The sequence below is a fragment of the Heteronotia binoei genome, chromosome 3, assembly GCF_032191835.1.
Source record: "Heteronotia binoei isolate CCM8104 ecotype False Entrance Well chromosome 3, APGP_CSIRO_Hbin_v1, whole genome shotgun sequence".
NCBI classification, from domain to species: domain Eukaryota; kingdom Metazoa; phylum Chordata; class Lepidosauria; order Squamata; family Gekkonidae; genus Heteronotia; species Heteronotia binoei.
Window position 1 is genome coordinate 192,509,831 of NC_083225.1, and position 14,817 is coordinate 192,524,647.

The window sequence follows — 14,817 nt, forward strand, 5'->3', positions numbered from 1 at the left end:
ATAGGGAATAACGGAGTGCCCTGCTTTCTGATGACCCTGAAGCAGGGGGAGGGCCTCCAAACTGGGGGATCCCCTGCCCCCACCTGGGGATTGGCAACCCTGCTAACGGGGTTTGGATGGTCAGAGAGATGGCTTGCTATTGCCTGCCCCAGCGTCCCTGCTCTGGTATTCCTTGGAGGTCTCCCATCCAAGTACTTGCCGGGATTGGCCCATCTTAGCTTCCGAGTTCTGACAAGATCAGGCTTTGTCTGGCCCATCCAGGTCAGGGCCAGTCGTCTTTATTCTTAGCTGGGTTTCCATATTGCTCCTTTACCTTTGCTCTCACCCTTACCCAAGACCTGTCAATCAGTCCCTTCCCTTCTGCTCTAAGGAGGCTAAGACATAGAATCATAGAATCCTTGGGTTGGAAGGGGCCTCCAGGGTCATCTAGTCTAACCCCCTGCACAATGCAAGAAACTCACAAACGCCTCCCCCCCCTAAATTCACAGGAGAGCCAGTTTGCTGTAGTGGTTAAGTGTGTGGACTCTTATCTGGGAGAACCGGGTTTGATTCCCCACTCCTCCACTTGCAGCTGCTAGCATGGCCTTGGGTCAGCCATAGCTCTGGCAGAGGTTGTCCTTGAAAGGGCAGCTGCTGTGAGAGACCTTTCCAGCCCCACCCACCTCACAGGGTGTCTGTTGTGGGGGAGGAAGGTAGAGGAGATTGTGAGCCGCTCTGAGACTCTTCGGAGTGGAGGGCGGGATATAAATCCAATATCTTCTTCTTCTAAATTCACAGGATCTTCATTGCTGTCAGATGGCCCTCTGTTGAAAAACCTCCAAGGAAGGAGAGTCCACCACCTCCTGAGGAATCATAGAATCCTAGAGTTGGAAGGGACCTCCAGGATCATCTAGTCTAACCTTCTGCACAATGCAGGAAACTCAAAAACACCCCCCCCCCCTAAATTCACAGGATCCTCATTGCTGTCAGATGGCCATCTAGCCTCTGTTTCAAAACCTCCAAGGAAGGAGAGCCCACCACCTCCTGAGGAAGCCTGTCATGGTGTGGAGACTGGTATCTTTAGGAAAAGAAGGATTGTTTTTCCTCTTGTGTTCCTCTCTAGAATTCTAAGAGTTCTATAAACTTTGGCTCAGAAGCCACATATGGCTCTTTCACACATAATATTTGGCACTCAAAGTCCCCACCACCCTGCCAGCCAGCTTGGAAAAGGCATTTGTTTCATTAAATCACTTCTCCGAGTCAGCTAGCAGCTTTCTTTCCACCTCTCCCTCCTATTTGCTTTCTTTCCACCTGTCTTTCAATTTTTCTTCCTTCCTTCCTTTGGTTCTTTGCCTTGGTCCATGTCCTTCTTTTCTTCCCTTGGTCCTTTGCCTTGGTCCATGTCCTTCCTTCCTTCCTGAGAGCCAGTTTGGTGTAGTGGTTAAGTGTGTGGACTCTTATCTGGGAGAACCGGGTATGATTCCCACTCCTCCACTTCAGCTGCTGGAATGGCCTTGGGTCAGCCATTGGTCTGGCAGAGGTTGTCCTTGAAAGTGCAGCTGCTGTGAGAGTTCTCTCAGCCCCAGGGTGTCTGTTGTGGTGGAGTTTGTGAGCCGCTCTGACACTCTTGAGTAGAAGGCGGAATATAGATCCAATGTCGTCATCTTCTCCTTCCTTCCTTCCTTCCTTCCTTCCTTCCTTCCTTCCTTCCTTCCTTCCTTCCTTCCTTCCTTCCTTCCTTCCTTCCTTCCTTCCTTCCTTCCTTCCTTCCTTCCCTCCCTCCCTCCCTCCCTCCCTCCCTCCCTCCCTCCTTCCTTCCTTCCTTCCTTCCTTCCTTCCTTCCTTCCTTCCTTCCTTCCTTCCTTCCTTCCTTCCTTCCTTCCTTCCTTCCTTCCAACAAGCTTATACTGATACCAACTGCTGAGTTGCTTGGAATAAAGAGCCGCCATCCATAATACGATCATGGAATCACTTAAACTGGCAGAACCAGCGCCAAACAATTTTATTGCTGCCAGATACATTTAATACAATCTGAACTATGTATTTTAATTTAATTGACTGGTTTTTATGTTTAAAATTTTAATTGTTAAATTTAAAGTTTTATCTATCTATGTTAATTGTTTGAAATGTTGTTAGCCGCCCTGAGCCGCCTAGGCGGGGAGGGCGGGATAGAAATAAAATTTATTATTATTATTATTATTATTATTATTATTATTATTATTATTATTATTATTATTATTATTATTATTATTCCTTCCTTCCTTCCTTCCTTCCTTCCTTCCTTCCTTCCTTCCTTCCTTCCTTCCTTCCTTCCTTCCTTCCTTCCTTCCTTCCTTCCCATGGTCTGACATTTCTCTTACATTAAGAAAATTTGGCCACTCCTGATCTAGCTTCTGTTTGAAAACCTCCAAGGAAGGAGAGCCCACCACCTCCCGAGGAAGCCTGTTCCACTGATGAACCGCTCTGATGGCCAGGAAGTTCTTCCTAATGAAACCCGGTTATAGCTCCAATTTTTTAAAAAAATGGCTAAAGTCTGCCTGTCATCTTATGGACAGAACTTGGTCTGACTCCAGCTTGTCCCTTTTGCCTCCCCCCCAGGATACCAACGTCAGCTGCTATCGAATCCAGTGCCCTGCTCTCCCATGCCCAAATCCCATCATGGACCCGCAACAGTGCTGTGGCAGGTGCCCAGGTAAGTGGATTGTAAAGCAGGTGAAGGGGGTTCGCCTATATCCTATGCTACCTTGGGTTACCAACCTCCAGGTGGAACGTGGAGATCCCCATAAATACGACTCATCTCCAGACTGCCGAAAGCCATCCTGCTAGAGGGAAACGGCTGTTTTGGTGGGTGGACTCTATGGCATTATGTCTCACGAAGGTACTTCCCTTTGCCAAACCCTGCCACACTCGGCTTCATCCGCAAAAACTCCAGGAATTTCCCAAAGAGGAGCCGTCAACATATCCCTAACAGAGTTCCCTCTAAGCAGCGTTAGTAATAAATAATAATAATAATAAATTGTTATTTGTATCCCGCCCTCCCCGCCGAAGCAGGCTCAGGGCGGCTAACAGGACATGGTATGCACCATGATTTTACATAAAACAATTTTAAAATACAATTAATAAATACATTTAAAAACAGTTACATAAAAATTTGAAACTACAGTAAATTAAGGTGCTATTCAATAGGTGCTATTCAATATGGTGCTATATGGCCTAGGACCTGCCTACCTGAGGGACCGTCTCTTCCCACACGTTCCCCAGCGAGCACTAAGATCAGGAACCCAAAACCTCCTGGTTGTCCCCGGGCCAAAGGAAGCCCGCTTGAAAGTTACAAGGGTCCGGGCCTTCTCCGTAATGGCTCCATCTTGGTGGAACCAGCTGCCGGAAGAGGTAAGGGCCCTGCGGGACCTTACCCAATTCCGCAGGGCCTGTAAGACATCCCTTTTCCGGCTGGCCCACAACTGATCGGCACTGAGCACTGAGTACTGAGTTCTGAACTTCGAATACTGAACATCAAATACTGAACTTGTAACCAATGAGTGTAGCTGTAGGACCGCCGTCTGATTTTAATGTGTATGTATATAACAAATGTTTAGATTTTTAACTGTAAATTATGTAATGTTAATTTTAATGCTTAATCTTAGATTTTATGTTAGTTTTATATGTTGTAAGCCGCCCTGAGCCACCTAGTGGGAAGGGCGGGATATAAATCCTAGATAAATAAATAAATAGTGCGAGCTAGCTCACAGATTTTTAGCCTTCAGCTCCTACCTTTTTGTCTTAGCTCAGGAAGGATGACCCCAGAGCACAATAATTTATGCAGCAGCTCCCAACTTTAACGCCAGTAGCTTTAATGTCAGTAATGCCAGCATTAATGCCAGTAGAGAGCCAGTTTGTGTGCAGGCTCTTATCTCAGAGAACAAGGTTTGATTCCCCACTCCTCCACTTGCAGCTGCTGGCATGGCCTTGGGTCAGCCAGAGCTCTCTTATCTGGGAGAACCGGCTTTGATTCCCCACTCCTCCACTTGCACCTGCTGGAATGGCCTTGGGTCAGCCAAAGCTTTCTCATCTGGGAGAACCGGGTTTGATTCCCCACTCCTCCACTTGCACCTGCTGGAATGGCCTTGGGTCAGCCAAAGCTTTCTCATCTGGGAGAACCGGCTTTGATTCCCCACTCCTCCACTTGCACCTGCTGGAATGGCCTTGGGTCAGCCAAAGCTTTCTCATCTGGGAGAACCGGCTTTGATTCCCCACTCCTCCACTTGCAGCTGCTGGAATGGCCTTGGGTCAGCCAAAGCTTTCTCATCTGGGAGAACCGGGTTTGATTCCCCACTCCTCCACTTGCACCTGCTGGAATGGCCTTGGGTCAGCCAGAGCTCTCTTATCTGGGAGAACCGGGTTTGATTCCCCACTCCTCCATTTGCAGCTGCTGGAATGGTCTTGGGTCAGCCATAGCTCTCTTATCTGGGAGAACCGGGTTTGATTCCCCACTCCTCCACTTGCACCTCCACTTGCACCTGCAGGAATGGCCTTGGGTCAGCCATAGCTCTCTTATCTGGGAGAACCGGTTTTTGTTCCCCACTCCTCCACTTGCACCTGCTGGAATGGCTTTGGGTCAGCCATAGCTTTCGTAGGAGTTGTCCTTGAAAAGGCAGCTTCTGGGAGAGCTCTCTCAGCCCCACTCACGTCACAGGGTGTCTGTTGTGGGGGAGGAAGGTAAAGGAGATTGTGACCACTCTGAGTATAGGGCAGGATATAAATCTAATTTCTTCTTACTTCTTCTTTCTTCCTTCTCCTTCTTCTCACAACTTTAATGCCAGTAGCTCACAAAGTAGAATTTTTGCTCACAAGACTCTGCATTTAGAGGGAACATTTTTTTCTTCTGTCTTTTTCTAACTGAAGCAACAGAGCACACAGAGAGTGGAGGGTTCTGTTTCCCTTGACCATGGGTCCCCTTTTTTGTGTTAAAATAGAGCACCCACCCCTGGGCTTTTTTTGGTAGCAGGAACTCCTTTACATATTAGGTCACACCCTCCCTGATGTAGCCCATCCTCCAAGAGCTTGCAGGGCTCTTCTTGCAGGGCCTAGAAGAAGAAGAAGAAGATATTGGATTTATATCCTACCCTCCACTCCAAAGAGTCTCAGAGCGGCTCACAATCTCCTTTCCCTTCCTCCCCCACAACAGACACCCTGTGAGGTAGATGAAGATATTGGATTTATATCCTGCCCTCCACTCCGAAGAGTCTCAGAGCGGCTCACAATCTCCTTTCCCTTCCTCCCCCACAACAGACACCCTGTGAGGTAGATGAAGATATTGGATTTATATCCTGCCCTCCACTCCGAAGAGTCTCAAAGCAGCTCACAATCTCCTTTCCCTTCCTCTCCCACAACAGACACCCTGTGAGGTAGATGAAGATATTGGATTTATATCCCGCCCTCCACTCCAAAGAGTCTCAGAGCGGCTCACAATCTCCTTTCCCTTCCTCTCCCACAACAGACACCCTGTGAGGTAGATGAAGATATTGGATTTATATCCTGCCCTCCACTCCGAAGAGTCTCAAAGCAGCTCACAATCTCCTTTCCCTTCCTCCCCCACAACAGACACCCTGTGAGGTAGATGAAGATATTGGATTTATATCCCGCCCTCCACTCCGAAGAGTCTCAGAGCGGCTCACAATCTCCTTTACCTTCCTCCCCCACAACAGACACCCTGTGAGCTGGGTGGGGCTGGAGAGGGCTCTCCCAGCAGCTGCCCTTTCAAGGACAACCTCTGCCAGAGCTATAGCTGACCCAAGGTCATGCTAGCAGGTGAAAGTGGAGGAGTGGGAATCAAACCCGGTTCTCCCAGATACTGTAAACTCCAGGAGGATTTGCTACATCAGGGGGTGTGGCCTAATACCAGACCTTTTTTTAACAGGAGCTCCTTTGCATATTAGGCCACACACCCCTTGATGTAGCTAATCCTCCAAGGGTTTACAGAGCTCTTCGTACAGGGCCTCCTGTACGCTCCAGGAGGACTGGCTACATCAGGGTAGGGTTGCCAAGTCTATTTCAGGAAATATTAGAGGACTTTGGGGGTGGAGCCAGGAGACATTGGGGGCGGAGCCAGGAGCAAGGGTGTGGCAAGCATATTTAAACTCCAAGGGAGTTCTGGCCATCGCATTTAAAGGGACAGCACACCTTTTTAAATGTCTTCCTTCATTAGGAAATAATGAAGGATTGGGGCACCTTCTTTTGGGGCTCATAGAATTGGACCCCCTGGTCCAATCGTTTTGAAACTTGGGGGGTACTTTGGGGAGAAGCACTAGATACTATACTGAAAATTTGGTGCCTCTACCTCAAAAAACAGCTCCCCCAGAGCCCCCAAAACCTCCAGATCAATTCCCCATTATACCCTATGAGAATCAATCTCCACATAGGGAATAATGAAGTGCTCAGCAGACGTTTCCCTCCCTCCCTGTCTGGTGACTCTGAAGTGAGGGAGTGGCCTCTCTACTCACGAGTTGCTGCCAACTTCTTCACAGCAACACAAACACCCCATCCCAAGAGGAAGCCTTTCAATCGGAGACTGAAGCCTCCAGAGGTGGAAAAGCACATGGTCCTCTGGGGGCGGGGCTTCCCCTTGGTGGCCAGCTGACTGGGGGCGGGAAGGAGCCTGGGAAAGCGGAAGAACCCCCGCTGGGACCTGGGGATTGGCAAGCCTAGCCCTTCCCCACCCTAAGCAGAAAGAGGAACGAAAAAAGACATAACCAAAAGTCGCCACTCCCATTCTGTCAAGTTTTGACCATAAAAGAACCTTCCATTTCAGCCTTGTGAGGGATACAGTCTATCCTTGTGCCCTGGGTTACCAGCCTTCAGGTGGTGACTGGAGATCTCCTGGGATTCCAACTGAGCTCCAGGCAGGGCTCACTTTGTAGCAAGAACTCCTTTGCATATTAGGCCACACCCTCCTGATGTAGCCAATCCTCCCAGAGCTTACAGTAGGCCCTGTATGAAGAGCCCTGTAAGCTCCAGGAGTATTGGCCATATCAGGGGGTGTGGCCTAATATGCAAAGGAGTCCCTGCTATAAAAAGTGGCAGATAGATAGATAGATAGATAGATAGATAGATAGATAGATAGATAGATAGATAGATAGATAGATAGATAGATATTTTGTAGCAGGAACTCCTTTGCATATTAGGCCACACCCTCCCGATGTAGCCTATCCCCCCAGAGCTTACAGTAGGCCCTGTATGAAAAGCCCTGTAAGCTCCAGGAGTATTGTCTACATCAGGGGGCGTGGCCTAATATGCAAAGGAGTTCCTGCTACAAAAAAGTGGCAGGTAGGTAGATGATAGATAGATAGATAGATAGATGCCTTTTTTGTTGCAGGAACTCCTTTGCATATTAGACCACACCCTCCCGATGTAGCCAATCCTCCCGGAGCTTACAGTAGTCCCTGTACGAAGAGCCCTGTAAGCTCCAAGAGGATTGGCTACATCAGGGGGCGTGGCCTAATATGCAAAGGAGTTCCTGCTACAAAAAAAGCCCTGGTGACAGAGGTCAGCTCACCCTGTGGAACTGGCCGCTTTGGAAGGTGGACTCTACGGCACTATCCCTGTTGAAGTCCTTTCCTTCCCTCAACCCTGCTCTCCTCAGGCTATATTTCCCTAAATCTCCAGGAATATCCGAACCCAGGCCTGGCAACCCTACTCACTCCATGGGTCTTCCAGTGGAATTGGATTTTTTGCATTCCTTTGTCCCCCCGCCCCTCCTCTTCCTAGTGGGGAATTCCCCTGCATTGTCATGGGGGTTGGGACTAGATGACCCTGGAGGTCCCCTTCCAACTCTCGGATTCTGTGATTCCTCTGCAGAGCTTTACAGCCAGCCCGACCTCGAGGAGCCCGTCGATTCCTCCTGTGAATACAACGGGGCGACGTACCAACACGGCGACATGTTCACCGCCAGTGAACTCTTCCCGTCCAAGCTGGCCAACCAGTGCACGCAATGCAGCTGCTCGGTAGGTGCCTCGGAGTGCAGTTGGGACCGAGGGCTGCCGGCTCTGGTTTATACGCCTGAAGCTTTCTGATGCTGGTCCAGAGCATCCAGATCAGTCTCGTCTGCTCAGACTGGCAGCTGCTCTCCAGGGTCTCAGAAGGAGAAAGGTCTCCCCCGCCGCCTCCAGCCTTGTCCTTTTGAAACTGGAGATGCCGGGGATTGAAGCTGGGACCTTCTGGGCACCATGCAAAAGAGAGAAGTCCTTTTCTCCCTTTCTCACAATACAAGAACTTGTGGGCATTCGATGAAATTGCTGAGCAGTCAGTTTAGAACGGATAAAAAGAGGTACTTCTTCACCCAAAAGGTGATTAACATGTGGAATTCATTACCACAGGAGGTGGTTGCGGCTACAAGCATAGGCAGCTTCAAGAGGTGATTGGATAAAAATATGGAGCAGAGGTCCATCAGTGGCTATTAGCCACAGTATATATCTATATATATATATGTGTGTGTGTGTGTGTGTGTGTGTGTATTTTGGCCACTTTGTGACACAGAGTGTTGGACTGGATGAGCCATTGGCCTGATCCAACATGGCTTCTCTTATGTTCTTATGTAACACAGGGTGTTGGACTGGATGGACCATTGGCCTGATCCAACATGGCTTCTCTTATGTTCTTATGTGACACAGAGTGTTGGACTGGATGAGCCACTGGCCTGATCCAACAGGGCTTCTCTTATGTGGCACAGAGTGTTGGACTGGAGGGGCCATTGGCTTGATCCAACATGGCTTCTCTTATGTTCTTATGTGACACAGAGTGTTGGACTGGATGAGCCATTGGCCTGATCCAACATGGCTTCTCTTATGTTCTTATGTGACACAGAGTGTTGGACTGGATGAGCCACTGGCCTGATCCAACATGGCTTCTCTTATGTTCTTATGTGACACAGAGTGTTGGACTGGATGGGCCACTGGCCTGATCCAACATGGCTTCTCTTATGTTCTTATGTGACACAGAGTGTTGAACTGGATGGGCCATTGGCCTGATCCAACATGGCTTCTCTTATGTTCTTATGTGACACAGAGTGTTGGACTGGATGGGCCATTGGCCTGATCCAACATGGCTTCTCTTATGTTCTTCTGTGACACAGAGTGTTGGACTGGATGGGTCATTGGCCTGATCCAACATGGCTTCTCTTATGTTCTTATGTGATACAGAGTGTTGGACTGGATGGGCCACTGGCCTGATCCAACATGGCTTCTCTTATGTTCTTATGTGACACGGAGTGTTGGACTGGATGGGCCATTGGCCTGATCCAACAGGGCTTCTCTTATGTTCTTATGTGACACAGAGTGTTGGACTGGAGGGGCCACTGGCCTGATCCAGCAGGGTTTCTGTTATGTTCTTATGTGATACAGAGTGTTGGACTGGATGGGCCATTGGCCTTATCCAACATGGCTTCCCTTATGTTCTCATGAGACACAGAGTGTTGGACTGGAGGGCCATTGGCCTGATCCAACATGGCTTCTCTTATGTTCTTATGTGACACAGAGTGTTGGACTGTAGGGGCCACTGGCCTGATCCAACATGGCTTCTCTTATGTTCTTATGTGACACAGAGTGTTGGACTGGATGGGCCACTGGCCTGATCCAACATGGCTTCTCTTATGTTCTTATGTGACACAGAGTGTTGGACTGGATGGGCCATTGGCCTGATCCAACATGGCTTCTCTTATGTTCTTATGTGACACAGAGTGTTGGACTGGAGGGGCCACTGGCCTGATCCAACATGGCTTCTCTTATGTTCTTATGTGACACAGAGTGTTGGACTGGAGGGGCCACTGGCCTGATCCAACATGGCTTCTCTTATGTTCTTATGTGACACAGAGTGTTGTACTGGAGGGGCCACTGGCTTGATTGTTGGGCTGCCAACTTCCAGGTTAGAAACAAAGAATCAAAGTGCTGGCACAGTCAGAGACAGGAAAATACAAACCACTGTGCTGATAAAAAAATTCTCTCACTCGAATTTCCAAAATCTAAATCAATTCATAAGTATAAACAAGACATTACACTAACATGTACAAGGGACAATAATCAGCTTAGCACCAAAGGCAAGTAAATGGCTCCAAAAATCTCCTTGATCGTTCAATTATAAGGCAAAAGTCCATTCTTTGGGGGACTGATCGGCGTCCATACGATCAAGGTCGGCTTTGAATGGTATAATAACCCTTCACGTGATCGCTAAGCTGAAGGTCTCACATTTTGCTTTTTAATAGCTTCTTCCAAAAGCCAAAATTCTTATTTTCTATATCAGAAATGTCCTTCCATTTGCCAGCCTCTTAAAGCTTCTCTTTCCAAGATAATGGCTTGTGTAATGTCTTACGGTTTTTACTTATGAATTGATTTATATTTTCAAAATTCGAGCGAGAAGAGTTTTTTTCAGCACAGTGGTTTGTATTTTCCAGCCTCTGGGTAAAGGCTGCCAAAGTCCCGCCAGGGGCGAGGCATTCCCTAGTCCAGAGGACCCCAACCTGCTGGGAGGGAGCAGGATGCCAGGGGAGACCCCTGCCTCCAAAGAGCCCCATCGCTGTGCACCATCCCCGGTACAATGATGTCACCTGGAAGTGACATTATCGCACTGGGGACATTGCAGCAGGGATGTTTGATCCAACATGGCTTCTCTCATGTTCTTATGTCTGCAGCAGAGATGCTCTGTCTTCTTGGTGCTTGGGGGGGGGGGAGGGGTACAGTGGGAGGGCTTCTAGTGTCCTGGCCCCACTGATGGACCTCCTGATGGCACCTGGGTTTTTTTTGGCCACTGTGTGACACAGAGTGTTGGACTGGATGGGCCATTGGACTAATCCAACATGGCTTCTCTTATGTTCTTATGTGACACAGAGTGTTGGACTGCAGGGGCCACTGGCCTGATCCAACATGGCTTCTCTTATGTTCTTATGTGACACAGAGTGTTGGACTGGAGGGGCCACTGGCCTGATCCAACATGCCTTCTCTTATGTGACACAGAGTGTTGGACTGGAGGGGCCACTGGCCTGATCCAACATGGCTTCTCTTATGTTCTTATGTGACACAGAGTGTTTGACTGGAGGGGCCACTGGCCTGATCCAACAGGGCTTCTCTTATGTTCTTATGTGACACAGAGTGTTTGACTGGAGGGGCCACTGGCCTGATCCAACAGGGCTTCTCTTATGTTCTTATGTGACACATAGTGTTGGACTGAATGGGCCATTGGCCTGATCCAACAGGGCTTCTCTCATGTTCTTATGTCTGCAGCAGAGATGCTCTGTCTTCTTGGTGCTTGGGGGGGGGAGGGGTACAGTGGGAGGGCTTCTAGTGTCCTGGCCCCACTGATGGACCTCCTGATGGCACCTGGGTTTTTTTGGCCACTGTGTGACTCAGAGTGTTGGACTGGATGGGCCATTGGACTAATCCAACATGGCTTCTCTTATGTTCTTATGTGACACAGAGTGTTGGACTTCTCTTATGTTCTTATGTGACACAGAGTGTTGGACTGCAGGGGCCACTGGCCTGATCCAACATGGCTTCTCTTATGTTCTTATGTGACACAGAGTGTCGGACTGGATGGGCCATTTTCCTGATCCAACATGGCTTCTCTTAGGGTCTTATGTGACACAGAGTGTTGGACTGGAGGGGCCACTGGCCTGATCCAACAGGGCTTCTCTTATGTTCTTAAGTGACACAGAGTGTTGGACTGGAGGGGCCACTGGCCTGATCCAACATGGCTTCTCTTATGTTCTTAGGTGACACAGAGTGTTGGACTGGAGGGGCCACTGGCCTGATCCAACAGGGCTTCTCTTATGTTCTTAAGTGACACAGAGTGTTGGACTGGAGGGGCCACTGGCCTGATCCAACAGGGCTTCTCTTATGTTCTTATGTGACACAGAGTGTTGGACTGGAGGGGCCACTGGCCTGATCCAACAGGGCTTCTCTTATGTTCTTATGTGACACAGAGTGTTGGACTGGAGGGGCCACTGGCCTGATCCAACAGGGCTTCTCTTATGTTCTTATGTGACACAGAGTGTTGGACTGGAGGGGCCACTTGCCTGATCCAACAGGGCTCCTCTTATGTTCTTATGTGACACAGAGTGTTGGACTGGATGGGCCTCTGGCCTGATCCAACAGGGCTTCTCTTAGGTTCTTATATAAACTTTTAAAAGGACACAGAAAAACACAACTGATTTTTTAATTAAAAAAAACTTTAAAATAAAACATGCTTAAGACTTTGGCACCTGTTGATCTTAAAGGTGCTTTCTTTGCATCTCTCACATGAGATCCAGGGAACTGGGCAAAGAAAGCTTCGGCTTTTTCCCTCCCTCCTCAGGGGACAAGGAGGGGGAGGAGCCTCAGCCAATGGAAAAAATTGAGGTTTTACTCTATAGCTCCTGTGCAATTGAGCAAGCCTTGTAAAGCAAGTTGAGATGCAGAAGGAAGCAGGGGAGAGGGAGAAAGAAGCAGACATGAGCCAGTTGCTCGGGGGCCTGACAGGAGCCCTCTGGAGGCCTGATTCGTCCCCTGGATAGAATGTTCGACACCCCTGGTCTATACAGCCACACAGTACATCTTAACGAATTTTCAACAATATTGTTTTCTTCTACGTCTGCGTTTTCGGAATATCACGCATGAGTTGTACGCGTGTTGCAACCACATTGGACTGCCGGAGAACCGCTCATCGTACAGTTCCAATATTATTGTTTCTAACAGCACCGTTTATCGGGATACATGACAAGTTGGATTTTTATTAGGGTTTGTAGAGTCTTTCGGGATCAAGTGCCGTGTTCTACTGGAGAAAGTTTTCCTTCCAGACATTTCGTTCTCAGCTGCGGAGAACATCCTCAGTGGCGTTGCAGCCGGAGCAGGCGCTCAGACCTTCTTGGCTGCTGTGCATTGAGTGGGGCCAGGGCTGCTGGAGAGCTGCTATTTCTAGGCTGGAGGGGGTGTGAGAAATAGCAGCCTAGAAATAGCAGCTCTCCAGCAGCCCTGGCCCCACTCAATGCACAGCAGCCAAGAAGGTCTGAGCGCCTGCTCCGGCTGCAACGCCACTGAGGATGTTCACCGCAGCTGAGAACGAAATGTCTGGAAGGAAAACTTTCTCCAGTAGAACACAACACTTGATCCTGAAAGATTCTACAAACCCTAATGATGTTACCAGCCGTGAAAACCTGAAATCTTTGATAAGTTGGATTTTGTTATCTGTTGCGTAAATGGTTGCTCTTTAAGTGATGGCTCAACCTAGACCGGGTTTTCCAGTTGTGTTGAATCCACTTTTGATACACAGCCTCCACGTGGAGTCTGGAGATCTTCCGCTCTTACGATTGATCTCCAGCTGACAGAGATCAGCTCCCCTGGGGAAAACGGCTGCTTGGAAGGGTGGAGTCTAGGGCATTGCACCATGCCGAGGCCCCTCCCCTCCCCAAACCACGCCCTCTCCCGGCTCCACCCCCCAAAGTCTCCAGGTATTTCCCAACACTAGCCTAGCAACCCTGTTTACCACTAGGGTTGCCAAGTCCAATTCAAGAAATATCTGGGGACTTTGGGGGTGGAGCCAGGAGACTTTGGGGGTGGAGCCAGGAGACATTGGGGTGGAGCCAGGAGACTTTGGGGGTGGAGCCAAGATCAAGGCTGTGACAAGCATAATTGAACTCCAAAGGGAGTTCTGGCCGTCACGTTTAAAGGGACGGCACACCTTTTCAATGCCTTCCTTCCATAGGAAATAATAGATAGGGGCACCTTCTTTTGGGGCTCATAGAATTGGACCCCCTGGTCCAATCGTTTTGAAACTTGGGGGATATTTTGGGAAGAGGCACTAGATTCTGTACCGAAAATATGGTGCCCCCCCAGAGCCCCAGATACCCACGGATCAAATCTCCATAGGGAATAATAGAGTTCCCAGCAGACATTTCCCTCCCCCCGCCCCGCTTTCTGACCACCCTGAAGCAGGTGGAGGGCCTCCAAACGGGGGATCCCCTGCCCCCCCTGGGGATTGGCAACCTTATTTACCACTGAGTCACGGTCCCTCTCTGAGGACTTTTCAGTGGACCGTGCGGCCCTTTGTGTCCCTCCCTCCCCTCCCCGAGGCGAAGTGGAAGCTCTCGAAAGAAAGGGAATCTGTCGCCTTCTTTCTGAGGCTCTGAATGATAACTGGGGTCTTCTGGTGTTTCTCAGGAAGGCCAGATCTACTGTGGTTTGGTGACCTGCCCGGATTTGATCTGTGCTTCACCTCAGACTATCCCAGATTCCTGCTGTCCAGTCTGCAGAGGTAAGAGGGCGATTTGATGTCTAAACTGATATGAATAGACGACATTGTGGTCTGTATGGATGCCAACTCCAGGTCAGGAAACTCTGGAAAATTTGGGGTTGGAGTCTAGGGAGGGGAGGGACCACTATGAGGTAGAATGAAGAAGAAGAAGAAGACTGCAGATTTATACCCCGCCCTTCTCTCTGAATCAGAGACTCAGAGTGGCTTACAATCTCCTATATCTTCTCCCCCCACAACAGACACCCTGTGAGGTGGGTGGGGCTGAGAGGGTTCTGACAGAAGCTGCCCTTTCAAGGACAACTCCTGCGATATCTATGGCTGACCCAAGGCCATTGCAGCAGCTGCAAGTGGAGGAGTGGGGAATCAAACCCAGTTCTCCCAGATAAGAGAGCCATGGCTGACCCAAGGCCATTCCAGCAGCTGCAAGTGGAGGAGTGGGGAATCAAACCCGGTTCTCCCAGATAATAGAGCTATGGCTAACCCAAGGCCATTGCAGCAGCTGCAAGTGGAGGAGTGGGGAATCAAACCCGGTTCTCCCAGATAAGAGTCCATGCACTTAACCACAAC

General features: G+C 49.3%; 1 protein-coding gene across 2 annotated transcripts in view; it reads left to right on the top strand.

The window, feature by feature from the left end:
* The window catches only part of CHRDL2 (chordin like 2), a 61,294-nt gene that overhangs the window by 26,532 nt on the left and 19,945 nt on the right, over window positions 1-14,817 (top strand). For both annotated transcript variants that reach the window (XM_060235035.1, XM_060235036.1), the window contains exons 3-5: window positions 2,578-2,671; window positions 7,834-7,979; window positions 14,157-14,250. In XM_060235035.1, coding sequence (XP_060091018.1) covers window positions 2,578-2,671; window positions 7,834-7,979; window positions 14,157-14,250 — 334 coding nt within the window. The remainder of the gene's footprint in view (window positions 1-2,577; window positions 2,672-7,833; window positions 7,980-14,156; window positions 14,251-14,817) is intronic.